Source organism: Sphaeramia orbicularis, chromosome 7 (assembly GCF_902148855.1).
Source record: "Sphaeramia orbicularis chromosome 7, fSphaOr1.1, whole genome shotgun sequence".
In the NCBI taxonomy this organism is placed as follows: Eukaryota; Metazoa; Chordata; class Actinopteri; order Kurtiformes; family Apogonidae; genus Sphaeramia; species Sphaeramia orbicularis.
This window is the reverse complement of record NC_043963.1, coordinates 46,842,339-46,868,192: the sequence shown is the minus strand read 5'-3', so window position 1 is coordinate 46,868,192 and position 25,854 is coordinate 46,842,339. Positions and strand designations below refer to the sequence as shown.

At 36.6% G+C, this 25,854-nt stretch overlaps 1 protein-coding gene across 1 annotated transcript; it reads right to left on the bottom strand.

Annotated features, from left to right (window-relative positions):
* Positions 1-4,586: 4,586 nt before the first annotated feature.
* efhd2 (EF-hand domain family, member D2) lies at positions 4,587-23,869 on the bottom strand. The gene is made up of 4 exons (XM_030139619.1): positions 23,345-23,869; positions 11,608-11,755; positions 11,380-11,514; positions 4,587-5,953 (listed from the first exon to the last, which is right to left on the bottom strand). Exons 1-4 carry the CDS (start codon positions 23,632-23,634, stop codon positions 5,822-5,824), a joined length of 705 nt encoding a protein of 234 aa, XP_029995479.1. The 5' UTR covers positions 23,635-23,869; the 3' UTR covers positions 4,587-5,821.
* Between the last annotated feature and the right edge of the window lie 1,985 nt (positions 23,870-25,854).

Genomic DNA, 25,854 nt, shown 5'->3' with positions numbered 1-25,854 from the left:
AGAAACATATTTCTAATTTCTGTTACACAGCCCAGAAACTCCAAATCCAAAAAGCCTTGAATCTTCCAGAAATTACATCGACATGGTTCACAGCTGACTTTATTATGATGGAAAATGAAACCAGGCGCTGAAACTCAACAAGGATTCCTATATTCAAAGTTGAGTCCCTTAACCCTGCAGGTCTGACCATATGGACCTGGACTAGCGTCATGACAGAAGAAGGACACTTGGATCTGGTCACAAAAAGGACTTTGAGGAATGACATGGAAGGAAAATTCAGTGGAATGAACATGGAATGAGCTACAGGCCCATTCAGCTCTGAGTAGAATCAACCAGTGACGATGCAGCGTTTCACACATGGACATCGCACTCACTTTAGTTCATGGGCCAAATTCAGACTAATTTGATCCCCGAACCAGTAAAATGATAACATAATTACCTATAAATAATGACAACTACAATTATGTATCTTTGTTTTAGTAAAAAAACAAAAAACAAAAAACATTATACTATGAAAATATTTACAAACTATCCAAACAAAAAAAAAAGATGTTAATAACTTGAAAAAACTGAAATTTCTTAAGAAAAATAAGTGCAATTTTAACAATATTACGCCTCAACTTATCATTTATACATGAGCATTCCAGATCCGATCTACAAAGGCACCAAACATTTACTATCAGGTAGAATACTGTTAAAATTGCACTTAATTTTCTTTAGAGATTTCAGGTACTTCATATTTGTTCAGATTATTCACAGTTTATTGCTAAAGGATATTTTGTAAATGTAAATATTTTTATAATTTGATGGGTTTTTTTGCACTAAAACGAAGAGAAAACATTTGTAGTTATCATTATTTATAGTTTATTATGCTATCATTTTACTTCAGATCATATTGGTCTGTATGTGGCCCCTGAACTAAAATGACTTCGACATCCTTTTCTGTTAATATCTTCAGTGTAATTTTTGCATTTTGCAAATTCATCCCGGGCCAGTTTAGGCCTGTGGACCACATGTTTGACACCCCTGGTTTAAGACAATTTTAAAGACATAACAAGAAAAGATTTGTATATAAAAGTAGTAGGATTTAATTATATTGCTGTATATATTTAAGATATTTGGTTAAAAAAAGTACAGAAAAATCAACAGTGTAACAACAGGAAATGCATTAGGCTTGAATTGTGTCTGGAACAATATGATACAAAACAATTACTTAACAAAAAGTCTCCACAGCACAAACAGACATACGAGTCTGTGTGTGTGTGTGTGTGTGTGTGTGTGTGTGTGTGTGTGTGTGTGTGTGTGTATATATATATATTAATTCCTATTAAGGACCAAAAGGAAACTGACATTTAAGAGCAATTCATTCATTCATTCACCATGACAGACTGTTCAGACTGACGCTTCAAGTCTCACAAACATGAAGCGAAAAATGAATAATTATATGAAGCTATTTTTATTATCCGTTAATTAAGACACATCAAATGATCAAGTGCAAATTGAGCAAATCTCACAGCTAAAAACATGTACCCGATTGAGGAAGTGTTTCCTTATCTTGGCAAGATGCAAGTATAATTGTAAAAATAGTCACTTACATGAAACATGAGAAGGCACTGTCATAAACACTGTCATATTAGTTACGATGGTGTTTTGAGCCAAAAATAAAACAGTATTATTTGTATAATGGCACTCATGGTTCACTGAGGACACCCCAGGCCTTATTTGCATAGTCATGCCTTTTTTGTAGGTTGATATGCTTCACTGTATGTACATAGATTGTCAGAGGTCTAAAATAGGAAGTTATTTACTGCAGGTGCATTTCTGGAACTGATGAAACGGCAAAAATGTAGAAGTACCTGGTACCAGCAATGTTATATAATAGTTTTGTCTTGTCACAAATGGTCTGAATTGAGCTTTAGAGATGGCTTGCATGTTAAAAGCAGGATACTAATTAGGATTGTTCATTAAAGGATGCTGGTGAGAAGACAGTTTGTGAGAAAAGTGCAATGAGGACTTTAGAAGGAACTGCCACAGGTTTATGAACCACATTTGGTTTAAATTCTAATGTTTAAATGGGGTTTGGGAACTGGAAGTTGCTCCCATGTTACATAACTTCCACAACTGGGTACCCTTAAATAAATTACAATTTTAGTTCTGCTCAAATACAGACACAAATCTGTAACCTTATGTAGTTATCTGCCAGGAGCTGTCTGAATGATGTGGACCTTTTACAGGAAACGGTTAAAAACAATAGAAAACCAATATGGGAAAATGCAGTCTATGTGGGAAGCTTATTATCTGTTAGTTGTTTGCTTGCTTTGATGATTAAACTAAGCTGTGGGCAAGTTATATTATTTGGCAGTGGTTAATATGCCTCACATACATAAATTAAATGTATGACAAAAACAGTAAATAATACTATTTGCTTAATACAAAAGCAATTAAAATTAAAATCAAGGAAATGATAAAAATGGGAATGAATTTAAAAAAAAGCCAGGATTAGAAATACTACAGTTGGATTAAAACCCAACCCTATGTTTCAAATACTGCTTAAATTTAAGATACGAAGTTACATGCATGTGAAGTGTCAGCAGGTTGGTAAATACCAGGTAACAGCATCAGTACAACTTGAAAGTAAAATGTGACATTCTCTAAAGAGTCAGTTTACTAAGACTGCAAACCCTGGATGATGAACAGGACGCACTGAGCTACTTCCTGACATTTACCAAATCTTGCACAGTTCAAATGCAGCGTTCTCATTTGCATCGCCCAGGCAGTTATGGACCTAAAATCAGGGAAACTGAGCTGAGCTGAAGACAAACGGCCACAAAGCTACTTAGAAAAGAAAAAAAAAACACTTCAAGAATTTCAGCCTATAGACAGGGATACAGTGTCATCAGAGGGGAAACAGGTGACAAAGGTGCAAAACTCCTCAATTCTAGCATGAAGACAGAGGAAACCTAACCTGGAATGAATGGAAATGTACTGCTATTAAAGTAACGTCAGGGAATTTGTTTCACTGAACAGCTTTGAAACACAGTTTACTGAATTTATTTGGTCCAAATTCCACAAAGTGAAACCTTTAAGTCAAATGAATCAGGTGTTTTGTTTTGTTTTTTTTTTAATTTCAACATAAACTAGTTAGTAGTGGGAAAAAAAATTATGTGGATTAACTGCTGGTTTCCTGCTCCTATTCCTAAATTAAAATACTATGTAATATGTAATTGGGGCGGCCATGGCTCAGATGGTAGAGTGGGGTCGTCCAATAACCGAAGGGTTGGTGGTTTGAATCCCGCTCTGTCCACGTGCTGTTGTGTCCTTGGGCAAGACACTTCACCCTCCTTGCCTCCAGTGCTGCTACTCACACTGGTGTATGAATGTGTGTGAATGTTTGGTGGTGGTGGGAGGGGCCGTAGGCGCAGATTGGCAGCCATGCTTCCGTCAGTCTGCCCCAGGACAGCTGTGGATACAGATGCAGTTTACCACCACCAGAGGGGGAATGTGAGAGTGAATGAATAATGGATCCTCTGTATGCGCTTTGAGTATGCGTTCATAGAAAAGCGCTACATAAATCTAATCCATTATTATTATAGCATGTGTCCATGTGTACTGTGTGAAAACTGTATGATGTCTTATGTTTGTGCTTTGCATTATCTTTTGTTCTTCACTGCAATTTTTGAAGAAAAGGGTTTGTGGCAGCGCTCTAGTAGGAGCAGCGGCCTGATGTCCCTAATCATCGAACTCAATTTCGTTTGATGTACTTTGTACTGTCAAATGACAGTAAAGACAATTCTATTCTATTCTATTCTATTATTATTATTATTATTATTATTATTATTAATAACACTATAGTGCAATACTATAATGAAACACTGTGCCAGAACAGATTAAAAATAATAATAATAATAATAATAATAATAATAATAATAATAATAAAAAAGAATGCCTGTCAGAATCACCCAAAGGGATATTAAAACTATTAGAGATATGGAGGTTGGCTGCTCATCAAACTCTGATTCACTTTGGACAAATGGTGAAATACTGAACTACACACGACAATGCAACATGTAGCATCATGCTAACAGTAGCATTATACTACAGTAGCTAGGTTTGATCGGAATGGCCTCTGATCAGTCCAATATCGGTCTGTTTACAATGAAATACTGGATACTCACACATTCACATCGTACCTAGTCAAAGTACCAATCTATACTGAATTTATTCTCCGCACCACAAGATGACAAGTTAGCATCCCTGTGTAAATATTCTCAAACCCCCCCCACCCCCTCAGCTGAAAACTGAATGTTATAAGTTGTCAAATCCTCCAGGGCCCTGGTGAACCTAATGTGGACGTCCACTTGGCTACTGTCCAAGCCTGTTCCAAACCCCTTACAGACAAGTTCAGAGTTGTTCCTCTTTTTCGCCGTCTCTACATGTTGTGACAGAACATTCCCACATCCTGCAGGATTCTTACATGCATTTTAACCGAGCAAGTGCTATGTTTAGATGAGCAAAAAGTGTCAAAAATAATGTTAATGATGAAAAACCTCATCTGACACATACAGATGCTGTGAATGGGCTGTTTTTTTCTTAAGGCTCTTCACAATCATCTACTATTCTGCTGCATGCACACAATTCACCAACATGCATTATGTAAAGCCTTTAACATAACTCATTTATATTTTTTGTGTTTGTGTTGTCTGTAGTAGTTGTGAGTTCAACATGTTACTTATTCAGCTACCCCTAAAGACTTGCATGAGACAACACATTACGTAAGCATTGTTTTCATTGTCCCATTCCATCTCTATAGCTTCTCTCTGATCCAGACGGACTAAGGTGAACTAAAACTAAGCAGATACGTGGATAAGCAAGACTACACCAGACGTTATTACCTGCTGTCACTAACATACAAATGCTTTGCAAATTTTAACAGAATTTTCAGAAAATCAGCCCCTCCCCCCCCAAAAAAAAAAAAAAAAAAGAAAAAAGGCAAATTAAGTTTGTTCTCTCATCAGTATTTAAAGGCTGCTAGTTAGTATTTAATACATACTATTACCTGAGCTGTTAACTGTGGAGCTGAACCTCTGCTTTATCATATATCTGGGTTCCATTCTCCCTTGTATTACATGTTCACGCTGCTCATCCTATATGGCGTCTTCCGTTGTTTTTTCCTATCTAATATGCCTTTTATTTTTGTTTCCACTGGACTTATTTGATTTGATCATTCATTTCTCTCAAGACTTTTTAGCAATATATCAAGGTTTTACACAGATTTTCAGGTTTACATTCTGTGCAAGGTAAAAATGCAAAAAAAAAAAAAAAAAAAAAGGACCCTTAACCTCCACATTCACCCCTCACCCTCTGTGTTTTATCTTTGTCCTCTCCCAAACAGCCCAGGGAGGTTTTTCCTCATATTTCATAATAGTGGAATGAGCTAAGGGCATAGATGTGTCTCTAAGTGAGACTAGAGTCAGTGTTTAACCATGACTAACACATCATCAGGTGGTTTTTTTTAATGTGCAACAATGTTGGAGTAAGAATACAGACTTGGTGTGGAAAGGCTTTCTCGAGGTACAGCACAATGGAAAGATTGTTTCAATAGACTGAAAAGGAATGATTTATCTGTTTGTCTATAGGCATAAATCATACTGGCTTTTTATGAGTTAAATTTTTTTTAGATTAATAATGAGCTTGTGTAAAATCTAGGATCTAGGTTTGACTTAGACTCTCACAGTCATCCATACATGGAGCATATTAACACACCCACACACACACAGACAGCATTATTGAAGCCTGTGGTCCTGAGAGCAGACAGAGGTGGTCATTTGAAGGCCTTCTGTAGCTCCCTGAATGCTGCTTGCCTCTGCTTCTGTTCCTCGGCCTGCTTCTTTTTGGCCTCCTGCTCCTGACGGATCTCTGCCTCAAACTTATTGGACTCGTTGATGGCCTGAACCTGAAACGCAAACAACTCTCAGGTCAATTAAATCATCACTTGGTCATTTTTTGTTGTTTCACCAACATGTCAGAACACCTGTGTGCCCTGTGGTGTCACATAGTGGTTTACTCAGAGCTAGTAAACATATTTAGTTTGAGCTACTTTGCATATCAGACATTGATATTGCTCCCATTTTAACGTAGTACACAACAATACAGATATTTAGCAAAACAGATATTTGTTTCCTTAGAGTTGGGCCTCTTGTCCACCTGTAATGGGCATTTTAGGTCACAAATTGAGTTTCTTAACATTGCAGATTTTTATAACTCTGGTTCCTGTATATCTATGTGAACAGGGGAAAAAAAGAGATTACTAAACAATAGTGTCTCACCCAGATGTGCACATCTATTATTGCTTTGTGTAATGAACCTGCACATGAAACATCACATCTAAGTTTTATACAGGGTTTCTGCAGGTATCAGCAAATCAAATTTAATGCTTTTTAAAGCCACATTAAACAAAGTTAATGCCCATGTCCAACTGCAGATATAGTTTTATATATAGTTTTATGACAGTCTACCATCAACAGGCTTTAACCAGGTTCTGAATAGTTCCTCCTCCAACCACTTCTGCTGAAACTTCCATTTTCCCATTTTTCCAACATCTGCTAATGGGTCAAGTCACGCACCTATTGACTTTGAATCAAAAAATTAGAATTGAGATAATAATTTCAAACTTTTTGTAGTTCAATAGCATAACATATTAAGTTTCTAAATCCATTAAAATTTTTGCCACAAAAGGATTTTCAAGAAAATTACAGAACTTTTTATATGAACTAAATTCAGTCCCTCAGAAAGTTCTCTAAGAATGAATAATAACATAACTTATCATTGCTATAATTTGAACTCTCAATCATATATTTCTATTTTCAATAGTTTTATGACCTTTTATACACCCTTTTATCATTATAAAAATCTTTTTTTTTTCTGAAAAATTTGATGTGAATTGCTTTTTTAAGCATTTTAATATCAGATGGTGCCGGTTATGTAGGGAATTTCACTTTTTTCAAAAAACATGTTTTTTTTTAAATCACTAATTAATCAAATGAGCTAAACCAATGGAAGTTTCTAAAAGTAAGCATGTAACCCTCTGCTTAAGCATGGCTTCATTGGAATTTAAGATTATTTTGTCACTAATCTAAAAAAAATATTTTTTTTTTTTCCCTACATAACCAAAAATAGGTCTCAACATGAAATAGCTAGCTTGTGAAGGATTTTTTTCTTTCACTTTCTATAGATTTAACTTCGAAATCAATAATTATGATATTCTATTGTCTTCATATGGATTTGGTATACATGAATATTACATTCTCTGGAAAATATTTCCTCTTAATTGAGATCAAAGGGTAGTTATCACAGGGTATTGATGAGACTCAACTTGAGCAGTCTGTCACCTGGTATGAATGGGGTCGCAGCAACTTTTTGAATTACAGTATAAAATGTAGTCGGGCACTCCCTACATAACCACGTGACTTGACCCTAATACTCCCTCCATGCTCACAGCATGTTGCATTCCAAGCATCTGGCGTTGTGACTTCGTGCATCAGCCATAAACAATAGCCAATTAAATGGTTCACCCTGTCAATCATCCCACTATACTTCCAATCAAAATTATTAAATGTTTATATAATCAAAATAAACTGTGATGATGTTTTTCCATCAAGTGTATTTAATTTTTTGATGCCACTGGACATCGAATTTAATGCGATTTAAGGCCTTAATTTTCACAAAATCTATTTAATGACTTTTAATGCTTTTTAATGACCCTGATATCGTATGTGTGTAAGTTGGTTGATTCCCTGCAGAACAACTGAGGTCAGACACACATGTACCAACATGTACAGTAACTTCACTAACTTCAACTAAAGCCTCTGCATCTGCGCTGTCCAATATTATCTGATGGTCCAGACAGAAACTATGGTTTGCCCAAGTGTTTACACTGAGTGGCAGTGAGTAGTTTTTAGGTTGTAGTGTAGACACAGATATTTTGTGAAATCAAGGTTGTATGGACAGAATATTTTTTAAAACCCACAGAGGCAAATAACTACTTGGAAAATATCCGTATTCAGCGACACATGCGGTTGAAGGATTTCACAGAACATGATAAATATGCATTTTTAGATTAGAGAATAGCCTTAATTGTCATTGAGTTGGGAGTGCTACTCCAGTCGGTGCAACAATATTAACTAGAAGCACTCGGAGAGCGCAGACCTCCGCCAAGGCTGATCAGTGGCCCCCCCCGTGGGCCCCCCCACGCCAAGGAGGTTATGTTTTTGCCAGGGTTTGTTTGTCTGTCTGTCTGTCTGTCTGTCTGTCTGTCCGTTAGTGTGCAACATAACTCAAAAAGTTATGGACAGATTTTGATGAAATTTTCAGGGTTTGTTGGAAATGGGCCCCCCCGTGGGCCCCCCCACTCCCGATCACCACCAAAATTTAATAATTTCTTCCTTATCCCATTTCAAACAAACACTGAAAATTTCATCAAAATCTGTCCATAACTTTTTGAGTTACGTTGCACACTAACGGACAGACAAACAAACAAACAAACAGACAAACAAACAAACAAACAAACCCTGGCAAAAACATAACCTCCTTGGCGGAGGTAATAAAACACTGATACTTCAGAAACAATAGAGCAGATATAAAATTACAAAAACTAAAAATTAAAACAGAATATAACATTCTACAAAAGATAAGAATAGAGCTAAAAATAATTTTTAAAAAAATAGACTAAATATGAATATATACAATATTTTGAATATTAATAGAATGTGACAGTAGGTATATCTATGAACAAATTTTACAGTATTAACAGTATGCATTACCTATGAAAACACTACGTATACCTATGAATTCAAGTCTGTATCAGAATAGTGCATTTATGTTTTGCTAATTATTGAATAAATATTACATTGTTGTTGCAGAAAAGAAGATTATTGCACAACTTATTGCACATAATTCACATTAGCAGGGTCACTGCACATTTTTGGAAGTGACTGCATTGAAGGAAGTGATTGTACAAGAAGAAATACCAGAGTTATTTCCTGTTGCAGTTTCATGTGAGGATCGAAACTGTCTCTGAATCTATTTTTATTTTTTGATGTTAATGTGCTATTTTGAAAGGCCTAATAAATGAATAGAAAAAGGTCATAGAGGTGACACCAAACAAAGTATCTGGTACCAACCACAAAACCAGCAAAGGTGAGTTGAGTCGTTACCATATGACAGAAAACTGAACGCAGCAAAACACACTCACATCCAATACTCCGAAAAAAGCATGTCAGCTAGAAATATTAAATACCCTGTGTAACATGTTGACCTACAAGAGATGGACATTTTAATTAGTTTTTGAAGTTGAATAATGAAGCCAATTTGAGTTCATTAGTAGGGGCGTAAGAAAATATTGGTTCTGCAATATATCGTGATATTTCATTTTACAATACTGTATCGATATTAAAAAGTACTGTATCAATATTTTTAGGTATTTATTCAAATGCAGATATTGTGGAGGTTCATTTAGTTTTTTGTTTAGTATTTGCGCATATTTGTGGTGTAATTCCATTCTTCCAGGAATTAATCTTTTTTTAAAAAAAGAAACAAAACCAATACAAAATTGCCTTTTAACAGTATCGTGATATATTGTAATATTTCGTGATATATCATATTGTGATATATCGTATCGTGATCCTTGTATTGTGATTTGTATCGTATTGCCAGATTCTTGCCAATACACACCCCTAATCATTAGTTATGATGTTATTGCCCTCGACCAAAACATAATAATCAACAAAACTGACCAACCAGGAAGTGGATGAACCTTAAGAATACCATTTAATTTGATCAGGCTTTAAACACTTTTTCAGACTTAACATAGGCAGCACAGAGGCAGAAGCAGTTCCATCAATGTTAGTTCCATGTCTTTGTGAAGTAAAACTCTAATTCTCTCCTGCATTTCATTATCTTCCTTTCTAGAATGACATGAGCCTTCTCCTGTCTCTGGTCTTATGGATAGTTTATGTGGTGGTTTGACCACCCTGCCACCAGATAGCGGTGTTGTAATCCACCAGTGAAAGCTGAGCCAGGACACACACTAGGGCTCTTTGTTAGGCTGCCTGGTAACATAAAGCACCAGCTCATTTCATCAATAAAGAAAATTGGTAAGAGCCATGGTATTTGAAAAATATGCATCTTTTTGATGTTGTTCCACTCATTACAGCAAATTAACAGTAACGGATTGGATCAAACACTTTCATATGAATAACTGGGGAGGGGGAATCATATGGCCATCAGTTGAATGAAAAGTGAATCAACTTTCTTTGGCTACACGCTTACAAATAAAGCCAATGCAAAGACATGAAAACATGCAAGTTTGTGACACATTTTAGCACAAACAGAAATATGCACATGTCCAAACGTGATGATCATGTTTCAATCAGAACTTAAAATCTGTGTGAATTTCTAATACAAAAGGTAATCTGTATTGAAAATATCCAGCACCAAGAATACAAAAATGCAGAGTTAAGTTATTGTGGGAAAGATAACCCAGGGATCCTTATCAACACAGCAACTTATTTTACCTGTGGTGTGACAGCGTTGCCAATCTTAAGTAATAATATACATGTCATGTGAAACTGAGATACAAACATCGTGGCACAAAATAGAAAATTCATTTTGTTACGACACAACATGCAAAAGATTTTAGCCCTCTGTGAGGTGCACTATAACCTGACAACTTACCAACAGTTGTATTTTATTAACCAAGTTAGTGCTATCATTAACTACTGTCGCATTAGCTTCTTCTTGTTAATGGCAAGTATTGACATACAAGCACAATTATTCAGGTGTGGACAGTAGGGCTGCACAATTAATCGATTTTAAATTAAAATTGGATTTTTTAAATTTGGACGATTTTTAAAAAAGTGAAATCGTCAAATCAATTTTATCTCACCGGGCCGCATGCCTCCGAGCCGCGCACTTCCAGGCCGCGCACCTGTGGGCTACCGTAGGCTCCTCCTAACTGAGAGAGTGGTCCTTCACAGAAGTCTGTGTAATGACCACGGACGTTAAATCTGTTAATGAGCCCGTAGTAGTGATGCCAATGTAAGCCTTGGTTTCAAGCACAGATCCCCAGTTTAAATATAACCGTATGGGGATCACTCATATTACGTGATATCGGGATTTTATTTTTGGTCAAAATCGTGCAGCCCTAGTGTACAGGGGACTTTTCAGTTGGGTTCAGTGAGGAGCATATTTTAAAAAAACAAAAAAGTTTGCTTCTTCATCTTTCCCCTGGGATTAATAAAGTATTTTGACTCTGATATGAGTGTGGTTGTGAAATGACTAATGAAAAGATGACTTTGATATTGAACCCCTGTAGTAACTTACCTTGGCTTCAAAGAAATTTTTAGCTCCTTTGACTCCCTCTGTAGAGACGTCAATTTCAGAGAGACGAGCAAGGACACCGAGGCCGCTGTCCTCTGGCAGCTCTCCTGCTGCTGCCTTTCTGAAAATCAGTAGGAACTGTGAAGGACAGGAAGGACAGAGTGAGACTTCTGCAGAGGGGACAGTCAGTACCTACTCTGAACCTGGTCTACTCAGTGGGTTGGCCTTTACCTCTCTGAAGCTAAGCTTGTCGTCAAGATCTTCGTCGACCTCCTTGATCATGTTCTTCAAACCAAGGTGTGTTTGTGGAGCTTGAAGTTTCTCCATCATGAGCTTCAGTTCCATCAAATCGATGTAGTTGTCTTTCCCAGCGTCATACCTAGCCAGAATGAAATAGGAATATCACATTATTATCTGACAATATCATTTCTGCCACAGAGTTTCAACAAAATGCCCACTTTCACATCAAATGTATTAGTAGGTTTAGTGAATGTGCTGCTGTTATGGTCAACCATGTGAATGTAGTTTTATATATATATATATATAGATAGATATAGATATAGATATAGATATAGATAGATAGATAGATAGATAGATAGATAGATAGATAGATAGATAGATAGATAGATAGATAGATAGATAGATAGATAGATAGATAGATAGATAGATAGATAGATAGATAGATAGATAGATATACATACATACATACATACATACACACAGTATAGTAAATTATATGATAATGGAAAATGATATGTGTGCAGGCTTGGTCAGAATTTATTTTGATATGTGTAAGATTTTCGAAGTTTTGTGGAGCTGGCATGGGACTTTGTGGACAGTATAGGAAGATGTAGCAGGGGGAGAGGAGTATATAAAATGACATTCATCCAGCTCCTTTTCGAATGTTTTTTTTTTTAAGTTTTTCCTCATTGTTTTTGGTTTTAAATGTTGATATTCAAAATAAAAAATAAACAAACAAATAAACCAGTTACTCTGAAGACAATGCACAAACACAATAACATGATACAATTATCCATGTCTAAAGTAGTGTTCAAAAGTTGATTTAACTCTTTAAGTGCCAGACAGTTAAGGGGATAATAAGCCTTAAAAGTGCCACAGAATTTGGCCGTTTTTCAGTATTTCGCGTCGTTTTCATAATATTTGAAGAATCCTGCAGGAAACCGCTCGGTAACATCCGACCGATTGCTGATTAGATCCAAAACGCACCGGACGCAGCCGATTCATTATTGATCGTAATTTGCATAATTCATCATAATAATAATAATAATAATAATCTTTATTTATATAGCACTTTTCATACATTAAAAACTGTAGCACAAAGTGCTTTACATATCAGTTTAAAAATCAGTACCGCCCCCCACCCACACACACATATACATGCAAACCCACAAGCTCACACATACTTTAGAAGACTGACTGAGCACGGGTAGACCAGAACAAAAATGTACAAGTAAAAGTAAAACATCAATTTAGGAGGCGCTGTCTCAGGGAGCCATCCGCACCAGGATGCAGCCGCCGACCCCGGTGACCAGGCACCAGCAACACAGCCCCGCATCCCAACTAGTGGGAGAGGGCCAACTGGGACCCCCACCCACCAGAAAGGAGCGGACCCCAGTGAGAGAAGGCGCCACAGCCCCCGGAGTTCACAGCCGCCCCCCGGCATGGAGGGCTCCCTCTGATGAAACACCGGAGAATAAGAAACATTAAAAAGATATAAAAATATTATTCGGTCGCGTGACCTCAAATTCCCGTCTGATTGGTCTCAAAAGGGGGACACAGAAAGAACGTCATCGAAATGTGAGAAAGAAATGGGGGTGGATGGTTTGTTTGTACACAAATATGGCGTGTTCTCCAAAGCCGATCTGATCGGCCCGTGGCACTTTACAGGTTGTTTTCGTAAAGCCGATTTAATCGGCCCATGGCACTGAAAGTGTTAAGCGACACATTTCAAGAATCAGAATCAGTTATGGTAGCCACTGAAGTGTTGTTTCAGTAGCGGAAAAAAAACTTCTGCTGGTTTCCTGCTCCTATTCCTGAATTAAAACACTGTGTAATACTGTGATGCAATACTGTGCCAATACTGATAAAAAATAATAATAATAGAGACAGAATGTCTGTCAGAATCACTTAAAGGGATACTAAACTATTAGAGATATGGAGGTTGGCTGCTCATCAAACTCTGATTCCCTTTGGACAAATGGTGAAATACTGAACCACATACAACAATGTAATATGTAACATCATGCTAAATATTTTGGTAGCTATTGAAGTGTTGTTTCAGTAGATCTCACCTCTAAATGGCTCCTGATCAGTCCACTGTCTGTTTACCGTGAAATACTGGATACTCACACATTCACATTGTACCTAGTCCAAGTACCAATCCATCCTGAATTTATGCACCAAAAGTTCAAATTAAATCAAATCAAAGTTTATTTATGTAGCACTTTACAGCATAAAGAAGCCCAAAGTGCTTTACATCTAAAAACATGACAAGTTAGCATCCCTGTGTAAATATTCTCCAACGCACCACCACCCCCACCCTCAGCTAAAAACTAAATACTTTAAGTTGTCAAATCCTCCAAGGGCCCTGGTGAACCTAACATAGACGTCCACTTGGCTACTGTCCAAGCCTGTTCCAAACCCATTACAGACAAGTACAGAGTTGTTCATCTTTTTCACTGTCTCTACATGTTGTGACAGAACATTCCCACATCCTCCAGGATTCTTATGTGCATGTTAACCAAGAAAGTGCTATGTTTAGATTAGCAAAGTATGTCACAAATAATGTTAATGATGGAAAACCTCATTTTACACTTTGACCATGCACAAAGACAATGGCATGATACAATTATTCATGTCTAAAGTAGTATTAACGATTGTTTTAAGCTGCACATTTCAAGAATCAACTCAATCCTGACCTCTCAGATCCTCTAAGTTTTTAAGGACTTCTTACTGATTTCTAGGACTTTCTAGGATTGATTGTTGCATGGAGGTGTAACAGTTCAGAACATTTTCGGTTCAGTACATTTTTGGTACAGGGGTCTTTGGTTCAATACATTTTCGGTACAGTGAAGGACACCATTGGGGGGGTGGGGGTAACTACCAAAAACCAAAAGTAAAACTTAACATGCTTTGAACATCCGACCCGCCTTCTGTGCCTCTGTTGTACCCTCTGTTGTCATGTGTAGCCCCCTTTATCAGCACCCCAGCCTCAGAATAAAGTGTTTTGTTTTTAGCCAAACCTCAATGAAAACATACCTCCACCATTCCTTGGCGGAGGTAATTATGTGTCTATATCACTGCCATCTTGGCCAGGTCTCCCTTGAAAAAGAGATCCCCCATCTCAATGGGATCAACCTGGTTAAATAAAGGGTAAAAAAAAATACATAAAGTCAAAGTGATGGCATCGATTACAGCCGATTAATCAGCCTCTGGATTCTTCCTGGTCCGATCGATCGTCATTATATCAGCCTTTAAAAACCTACCATCAGTTGACTTGCGACCTGCACCACATTACAATTTGGGGCAAAAAGTTAAAGAATCTCCACCCTGAAGTATTTTTTCCTCAAAAACAAGGGGAAGACAGGAAAGAGTGTCCTTTGCCAACAGTTCAGAATTGCTGTCAGCTCTGTGTCAGAACATTCTGTTGAACTGAGGAGCTCTGCGGTCATCAGATTGTCCTTCCTGTTTGACAGTCATAGTTCATGACCAAACGAGTGCACCGCTTCCAGAACATTAACATCAAAGTCATTAAAAACTGATCACCCAGTACTATGGACTACAGGTTCTGATTTTGAAGGGAATAACAACATTCTATTCCCTAACAGAAAAGGGGCAATTAAAAGACTGAAGAATCTGAGAAAAGAACACCATTTTGAAAAATCAGATTTTTATAGATACCTCCAAGTATGTAACTATTTTGAGCACAGCATCAGAAACAAAACTGACTTAGACGATCCTATATTCAAAGTATTTTGTGATGCTTACCAAAATACGATAAACTAGAAAAGCACTCTGAGAGCGCAGACCTCCGCCAAGGCAGATCAGTGCCTGCCCCCCCCCCCCCCCCCCCCCCCCCGATCACCACCAAAATTTAATCATTTGTTCCTTGTGCCAGTATCAATATTTCCTGAAACTGTCATCCAAATCTGTCCATAACTTTTTGAATTATCTTGCACACAGACAGGCAGACAAACCAACGCCAGCAAAAACATAACCTCCTTGGCAGAGGTAATAAAGGTGTTATTTCTCAATTTTATAAAGGCTTGGTGGCAAAAAGTGCCACAATACAGGATATATTAAAGACAGATGGGAAAGAGAAAGTAATCTTTCAATGTCAAATGAAGTTTGGTTGGAAGTCTGTAAACCACAATGGAAATGCACTAAGTTTCACATCTGGCACGAGTTTAGGTGGAAATGTATTATTCGTTTTTTTATTACACCCCAGCAGAAAGCACACTTTGGTCTCTGGAAGCACCAGCATATATTTTGGGAATGTCCTGTGATTTGACCCTTCTGGAGAGAGGTTAATAAAGCTTTAAAAAGCCTTTAAATGTGACTTACCCTTGCAATTCCCTACATTATTTCTATGGAATGCTGAATTTAGCATAGGGTGATCTGATGGATATTTGTTTAATGTTTTGCTAGTTGCCTGCAAAAAAGCCCTCACGAGACGATGGTTACTTCCTGAACCCTCCATCATACAGGAGTTGAGAGATATAGTGAATGACATTAATTTAATGAAAAGGATTACTTTTTGTCTTTGTCTTAAGAAAACAAATTTCTTTAAACTCTGGACCAACTGGGTCAAGTATATTCAGCCTTTACAACCACATTTTGTGGAAGCCTGAACTGTAACTTTTACTGTACCTTATTCTCATTGTTTCAGCATATATTATAGTTTTTAACCTCATCTAATCCTTCTCCCTAATCTTCCTTTTTTGTCAGTTTGTATATGTTTTCTCCCCAATATGTATAGTTCTTGAAATGTATAAACTATGTGTATGGCAGTGGGTCCAAAACTGCTTGTTATTATACATGTCTGTAATATAAACTGCTGTTCCACCCTAACCCTCATAAATCTATTGACCTAATTTAACCCTTCTTGATGCCATAAAATATATAACCTTCTACTTTTGAATGAGAACTTCCATAACTTACTTCCCCTTTTGTAAATCTTACCCATCTGCATTTCCAAAGCCCATTTCACTGGTTGGCACAGTTCCACATCTATTTTAAGACCTTTATTTTCAAAGGATTTGGTTCCTTTTCCAAACAGACTTCATTTCCTCCTTTCTTGGCTTCCTCAACAAGGATGCAGCTTTTCATTTTATGTCCCTTCATTAATTCTTGCCCAAGTTTTAACTCAGAGAAGAAAGCAGATCTTTCCCACTAAGAACAGTAGTTGCCTGTTTTCTTTACAAACTCTCACAAAAAAGTAAAATAAGAACTCAGATATTAAGAAAAGGGTGGATGAATAGACTGATTTATACTTTAAATATTGTTATCATATATTAGAGTTAAGGCTGTACAAAGAGCCCACATGAAGAAAGTTAGCAATCTCCTTCAAAAGCCTGAACGGGCCTGGACATGGCAGGAACCTAAAGAATCTGGGTGAGACTTCACAGAACAACAGCCAAAAATCTTCTACATGCAATGGCAAAACCTTACAGCCAAAGTGATCAGTATGAAGACTAGAATTCCCCCTGGAGATAACATTTCAACCCCAAATCAACAATCAGAATATACACAAGATTTTTCAAAGGGGGGGACACAAAAACCCATCCACACTCAGAACATCAGCTTCATGTATTCAGCAGCATGTTGGACAGGGCTGGGCAATAAGGTCAAACATTTATCAGCCAGTACTTACCATTATCATACATCATACCTCATAGTTTGAGGGCTGATTTTTCATCCTGAATGAAGGAATGAGATAATTATCATAATCACAATAAGAAAAAAAAAAACAACAACTACTGTCTTAACAATAATTGCTGTGTTAGCATCCATTCCTAGTGTTGTACATACTGTAGTTTGTCAGGAATAGTCAGAACATATGTTAGTATAAAAGGCTGAGGTTAGTTGTATAGTAAACAGTCCTTTCACTATCCACTATATTTACTGGTAGAGTAAATGCAGTCAATCTGAAACTCAAACAATTGAGCTCCCTGTCAATGGTTGGGCTTGACTCAGCCTGCAATCACACTTCCTGTCAGCCTCACTAACAAAGCTCTACTCATCCCAAAACCAAATGAGTAATCTGTGAATGGTTTAACCCATAAAGAGCCAGTTCTACTTTTATGGCAGGTCCCAAATGAATTTTTCCTCTCTATTTGACCTTTATTAAGTGATTTATCACCATTTATTATAATATTATCCTCTGTATTTTTGCGTTCTTTCTGTGAAAATCAAACATTTTTCCATATTTTATTCACTGCTCATGTAGATGTTTATAGAAGCTCAGATTAAAGTTGAGGGTTGTTATATCAGCAGCAGACAAAACTAAAGAAAAAGTGACTTATCAGTAAAATACATCATTAAATGAACAAAAAAACAAGTGTCTCCATCCACTGTCATTTGCCAAACTTCATGGGTTTTACTGGTAAATCAATGTTCTAGAAGATGACGGTTTTTCCATGTTTACCATGGAGTCTCTGAACGTCCAAATGGGTCATATCTAATGACCATGAAAAGATGACAAACTGCATTCTACACAAATTATTTACATGTATTGATAGGATTCGTGGATCAACAGTTATGAAACATTTTAGATCAGTAGATGGTTTTGGTCTCCAGTGGATGTTTGGGTCTTTATGGGTTAAATATGCAATCTGTAATCACACAACTATGACCTGAATGCGTCTCTCAGAAGAGAGTAACATATCTTCACAGTCAACAATAACCTAAATGGAATATCAAAACAAGTGAAAAGGTAAGCAGAGCCTACTAATAGCCCTGCCCAGTCACACAACCCTTTGCCCCTCCTGCTCACTGATACCCTGAATACCCAGGGATTAAATTTGAGTCTTAACTTAACTTTCAATCTTTTAAAAAAATTGTAAGAATGCAAAAATTGAGTGAAAGGCACACCTAAAGAAACTTGAAAAGAATTGGGTGAATAGTGTCTGAGAACTCATTTGGATAAAGTTGAAATTTTCAAAAATGTGTAAAAAAAAAAATCCAAAAATTGAAATTCATCCGTCAAACTGTGCACTGCAAGTCTCCTAGTGATGAAGAACATGTGTGTGAAATTGGAAAAGAATCAGGTGAATACTGTCCGAGAAATCAGTTGGACAGAAACCTCAAGCGAACGGAATTCCTGGTATGTCTGTATTTAGACCTAGTGTCCACATTACTCCGACATTTTAACCCTCTAATGTTGTTTTGTGCTGAACATTTTCAACTAATTATTAGTAATTTATTTTTGTTTTCCTATCAGTATGTTTTGTGACCCAGAAATGACCATATTTGGAGAAAAAAAAGTGTGTAGATACAGGAGTGTAAGGTGTCATGGATGAAGTAAAATAGTTCATCAAGCATTTGAGTAACAAAGTCATTTTATGGTCTTGTTATTGCAAGTTCTGTCAGAGAAAAAAGTTTCAAAAGTTGAACTCAGCAGCGAGATGTCATACACATCTGTCATTCACAGACTTCGACCTACCCCAAGTAGAAACCCAGGAAAAATTTAAAGATAGAACACTTTCAACAGAATGTGAATAAAATTAACCAAAAAGACAAAAAAAAATGTCTCTTGTGGCAGCTGTTGTGCAGTTAAATACTTTATCATGATACTACTGACATTTACAGCAGGTAAGGTGTTATAAAGAGCTGAATTCCCACCCCTTATGGTAGGGGCAAATGGATACTTTTTTTTTTTTTTTTAATGCATTACAGTCGACAATAGCTCATTTTTGTGATCCTGTGTGAATTTGAAATCATTTACACATTTGTTCATCAATTCAAAAGACAATTTTACAAGTCAAGAAAGTTGCATTTCACTGTAAAACTACTGAAGTAACAGTCTATGAAAATACGTACATAGAGAGACTTCACATGCAAAAAGTCAGGGAAATGATGTTATTATAACTGTCCAGACTGTAGAGACATTTTGTTTTAATGCTTTTCACCTTCCTCTTGAAGAACAAGCTGCAATATGATGAAACATCAAGTATTGGGTGTCTTGGTGACACATGTCACACAAACTACGTTTTACTTCATATACAAATTCTGATAATGGCAAATTTCTTGGCTCGGAAAATTAACAAATAAAAACATGTCACTTAACTGTTACAGAGGAAAAAAAATTAGCCTGTATGCACACTAAAAATCTGGCATTATCAGATTATTATTGATTGATTATGTAAACAGGATAATCTGATATGTTTTATTAGATAACAGCAGTAATCTGATGATGAGAAATCGGATTAACACACCTGGATTTCTCCCAAATACTCCAATGTCTTCCTGCATGTACAAAGGTAATCTGATTTATTTTATTCTTTTACATCCGAACATGTGTAAACACAATTGAAATTGTAGAAAACGGACGTGATGTAGTCAAACATGAGCGGAAGACGATAACAGGAAGTGTAAGTGTATCATCACATCCTCTGATAGACACCCGATAATGAGCTCAAACATGTAAACCAGGATTTTTCTATTATCACGTTTCTGAAGTGCATGTAAATGTGTCAGATCTGATTATTATAATTATCAGATTAATAACAGTTATCAGATTTTTTATGGTCATGTAAACGGGCTCGATGACTGCTGTTTTTTCTGAAGTTGGGTCCTTTGGGTCATAGCCAAAGGGCTGGGACTTCAGCTCTAGTCAAGTCATTGGTGAAAACTTCCTTTTTCAGCAGCAGTGCATGTTTCAGTAAGTATGTTTAGATATAATCTATGAAGTTTGTGTTAACATATTAGTGTGGATGTGCCCTAAATTCAGCTTTTATTCAGGTTCCCTTTTATTCCAGACCCTCACAACACAACGCTGTGCCATTTTCTGTGGACAGTGAAGGCAACCAACAACAATGCACTGTTTGAGTTCCTTATCAGGGACTTACATAACGTCCCCACCCAGCAATCACCACACATGCACTGAATTCTACACAGATGCACGTACACTAACAGTAATTTAAACAGCATACAATTACATACAACTCAATCCATACAATTCACATTATTTAATCCCTAAAAGTGCCAGACGACTACAATAACCAAAGGCCTATCGGCAGGTCCCATGTGCTTCTTAACCTCCTAAGACCCAGGACATGTCAGCAAAGTACAAGCTTTTTTGTTTTTTATTAAATAAGTGCCTATATTGGAAACATCATGATGCAACAGTTTTTTCAGATGCAGTTTTTAAAATTTTTATGGAATGTCCTTTGTGGTGCACAGTTTTCTTTTCATTTTTTTGTATAAAGTTGTGACACTCTTGTCCACAAACGAGGACAGTGGGTCTTAGGAGGTTAAAACTGCATCAGAATAGAATAGAATAGAATAGAATAGAATAGAATAGAATAGAATAGAGCTATATTGTCACTTTACTGCAGGGGTGTCAAACTCATTTTGGTTCAGGGCCCATATTTAGCCCAATTTGATCTCAAGCGGGCCAACCCAGTAAAATAATGACTTAATAACCTATAACTAATGACAAATCCAAGTTTTTCTTTTTGTTTTAGTACAAAAAAACCACAATTAAATTATGAAAACATTTACATTTGACAAAAAAGATGTGAAAAACCTGAAAAAACAGAAATTTCATTTGAAAAATTAGTGCAATTTTAACAATGTTATGCCTCAACTTATTATTTATACATGTACATTTACACACAATGTTACATAAACATTTGGTAACTGGCAGAATATTGTTAAAATTTTGGAGTTTGGAACTAAAATTTGAACAATATCTACAATATTACATCTCTTGTTATTAACACAACTACAGATCACAGTGGATCCATAAATGCACAAAACATTTAGCAACAGGAAGAATATTGATAAAATTGTACATTTCGGGTTGTTCATCTTTGTTTTTAATTACATTTTATTGTGAAAGAATAATTTTGTAAATATAGATATTTTCACAGTGTAATGTTATTTCTTTCACTTACATTTTTTCCCACATAATTTTTCACAAAGAAAATTTGTAGTTGTCATTAATTATGGGTTATTGTGTTGTTATTTTTACTGTAGGTTCAGGTATGTGGAACCTGAACCAAAAGGATTTGGACAACCTGGACTGTTCGGGTTAATTTTTGCACTTTCATCCTGGGGGCTGGAATGGACCCTTTGGCGGGCCAGATTTGGCCCCCGGGCCGCATGTTTGACACCTGTGCTTTATTGGCTCTGTTCTGTTTAGCAGCAAAAACATTTAATGCAGATAGATAGATAGATAGATAGATAGATAGATAGATAGATAGATAGATAGATAGATAGATAGATAGATAGATAGATAGATAGATAGATACAGGGTGGGGAAGCAAAATGTACAATATTTTGAGGCAGGGATTGAAAGACAGTCTATGACCAATTAGTTTATTGAAAGTCATGAGAATTTATTTGCCACAAGAAAATTGACATAATAGAAAATGTTTTTATTCTATGTGTCCTCCTTCTTTCTCAATAACTGCCTTAACACGCTTCCTGAAACTTGCGCAAGTGTTCCTCAAATATTCAGGTGACAACTTCTCCCATTCTTCTTTAATAGTATCTTCCAGACTTTCTCGTAATAGTTTTGCTCATAGTCATTCTCTTCTTTCCATTATAAACAGTCTTTATGGACACTCCAACTATTTTTCAAATCTCCTTTGGTGTGACGAGTGCATTCAGCAAATCACACACTCTTTGACGTTTGCTTTCCTGATTACTCATATGGGCAAAAGTTTCTGAAAACGTATGGATAATAGTGTTAGGTATGATTATGACATCAATATATGTTTGGTTTCAAAACAATTGACGTAGTGCCTGCTGAGAAAAAACAACTAAATGTTCATTGTAAATTTTGCTTCCCCACCCTGTAGATAGATAGATAGATAGATAGATAGATAGATAGATAGATAGATAGATAGATAGATAGAAGCTTTATTGTCATTGCATAGTGAATACAACGAAACTGCACGAAATTGCACAAAAAGACTATAAAAGTATCACACAAAATACGGAAAAATGTAGGCAACAAAAAGCTATAAGATGAAATATTAAATATACATAGCCTATACTACTAAAATGCTATTAATTACTAGTAAAATACACTAAAAGCTAACTCTATACTAGATGACAAATATATGTGTCACAGTAGAGATTGAAATCCAGTAGGATTCGTAATCCAACTAGGTAATCCTACTAGAACAGATTGAAATTTTAGTTTGTCCTAGGACAAACTGAAATCCTACAAGAAATTAGGATCTGAAGATTAACCCTAACCCTAACCCCCTAACCCCCCCCCCCCCCCCCCCAACCCCCCCTAACCCTAACCCAACCCTAACCCTAGGACAGATAGGATTTCAGTTTGTCCTAGGACAAACTAAAATTTCAATCTGTCCTAGTAGGATTACAAATCCTACTAGGACAGATAGGAATTGTAGTTTGTCCTGGACAAACTACAATTCCTATCTGTCCTAGTAGGATTACGAATCCTACTGGATTTCAATCTCTACTGTGATATATACAACAAATAAGGATATTTATATAGAGGCAGTATAGGATATGTACAAAGTAAGACTAAAAAAAAAACATTCTATCATGAAGTGTTGTATTATCCTGAGACATGTGGTTGTATTTTTGGAAGTTACAGCCAGATAACATCTGCCTTATAATATTCCTAATATGGTCAACCTGCAAACTCTACTTCCTTATTCGAGCCCTCAGCCTAAACGGGGAAGTTGAGTGTGTATTTAGTGTGTGTTTTGTGTGTATGTTTGTATGCATATGTCACACTCACATCTTGAACATCTTCTCCATGTCTTTGATCTGTTTTCGGGAGAACTCCTTGAACTCGGTGTAGGGGTTGAACGCCTTCATGCTGGGCTGACAGTGTTCTCCGTGGCCCTCGTTCAGCTCCCCACGCCGCGTCAGTTTGGCGAACAGCTCCGAGTCCGCGTTGGCCGTGGTGGACTTGTCTTCTTCTGACCCATTCTGGTGTTCGGATTTGTCCAAGGCGACGGGCTCTTCGGTTCCGTCCTCAATCTGCAGCCGGCGGTTCAGTTTGTTGGACAGCTCGTCCGTGGCCATGTTTTCTAAAAGTGGAGGAATAAGTAGGCGTCACCGCGCGCGTGTCTGTCTGGAGAATCCGCGCGGTCACTTCAGAAGGCTGTCCTCGCGCAGGCAAACTGATCTGAAACAACTTGATCTAAAGTGTGTTTTTTATTAGTAACCCAGCCGTCTCAGTCCAAGCTGACACGAGTGTCTGTTTTCCGGGAAGTGTCACAGTGGCTCATGACCTCCCTCCCATTCTGTAGTTTAGTTTTGACTTCTGCTTCCTTATTTACAGACGGACGACACAAGCCATTCTAGGCACATACCGCCACCTACTACTGCGGAGTGGGAGGGATACAGCAGAGAATAATAATAACAACAACAACAATAATAATAATAATATACAAATGGAAATAATAGAAATATAGGACCAGTGGCCCTGGGTTATGTTCTATCAAGAATCAATAACAAGATGTTTTTTATACTTATGATCTATCTATCTATCTATCTATCTATCTATCTATCTATCTATCTATCTATCTATCTATCTATTTATCTATCTATCTATCTATCTATCTATCTATCTATCTATCTATCTATCTATCTATCTATCTATCTATCTGTCTGTCTACAGGGTGGGGAAGCAAAATTTACAATATTTTGAGGCAGGGATTGAAAGACAGTGTATGACCAATTAGTTTATTGAAAGTCATGAGAATTTATTTACCACAAGAAAATGGACATAATAGAAAATGTTTTTATTCTATGTGTCCTCCTTCTTTCTCAATAACTGCCTTCACACGCTTCCTGAAACTTGCACAAGTGTTCCTCAAATATTCAGGTGACTTCTCCCATTCTTCTTTAATTGTATCTTCCAGACTTTCTCACAATAGTTTTGCTCATAGCCATTCTCTTCTTTCCATTATAAACCGTCTTTATGGACACTCCAACTATTTTTGAAATCTCCTTTGGTGTGACGAGTGCATTCAGCAAATCACACACTCTTTGACGTTTGCTTTCCTGATTATTCATATGGGCAAAAGTTTCTGAAAAGGTATGGATAATAGTGTTAGGTATGATTATGACATCAATATATGTTTGGTTTCAAAACAATTGACGTAGTGCCTGCTGAGAAAAAACAACTAAATGTTCATTGTAAATTTTGCTTCCCCACCCTGTATCTATCTATCTATCTATCTATCTATCTATCTATCTATCTATCTATCTATCTATCTATCTATCTATCTATCTATCTATCTATCTATCTATCTATCTATCTATCTATCTATCTATCTATCTATCTATCTATCTATCCGACCAGCAGTGGCGTGCACAGACATTTTGGGGGCAAGTGCTCATTGAAAAATAAGGGCACTTTGTGATCAGTCAGTCACTGTTGTTTTATTTCTCTGGAATAAACACTCATTGAAGGTTTCAATCTCTAAAGCAGAATCCTCCTCTGTGCCATGTATTTAACCCTTTCATGCATGAATTATGAGAACCTTTGTCAAGATTTTTTTTCTTGAGTGTTTTTATTCCTCCTTAGGCATGGCAAAAAAAAAAAAAAAAAAAAAAATTGCGATTGAGTTTTTTCATGTAGTTACAAAAATGTCCATGCATTTACTTTTTCAAGTAAAGAAACATGTGTTGAAAACCCAATATCAGAAAGTGAGATAAAAACAATGAAATAAAAACATTTTTAATGCTGCTAATCTGATGTTTTCTCACATTTTAACATATTCTAATGCTAGTTATTACTCACTTCATGCAGATAACATGCAAAAAAAAAAAAACTTTTTGTCTTACAAAAAACAATTGATTTACACTCAGAAATGTTACTGCAGATCAGGTTTATCAAGAACAGCACAGTTACAGTAATGGTCTGAATGTCAGTGTATGGGATGGTGCATAAGTGTCCACTGTGTTGGCTGATATGGAACTAAAACAAAACCCATGAATATACAAGAGAACAGCTGGAGAAGAACTGTCCAGTGTAGTGACCACTGTGCATGAAAGGGTTAAAGATTCTGATGACCTCACTGTGATTTATCTGGATGTCTGGATGAACTGCTTCCCTGTTGTAGCTGCCTAGACTTGAATAATAGTAGTTTTAATAATAGCCTATTTTTTCAAGTTTTAATAATAGCCTATTAAGGTAAATACAAGATTACTGCAAATCTTGTAACATAGAAATAACTTATGGTTGGTACAAAATAATATAATTTGCTTATAAATAGGGATGACCAAGACACTCAT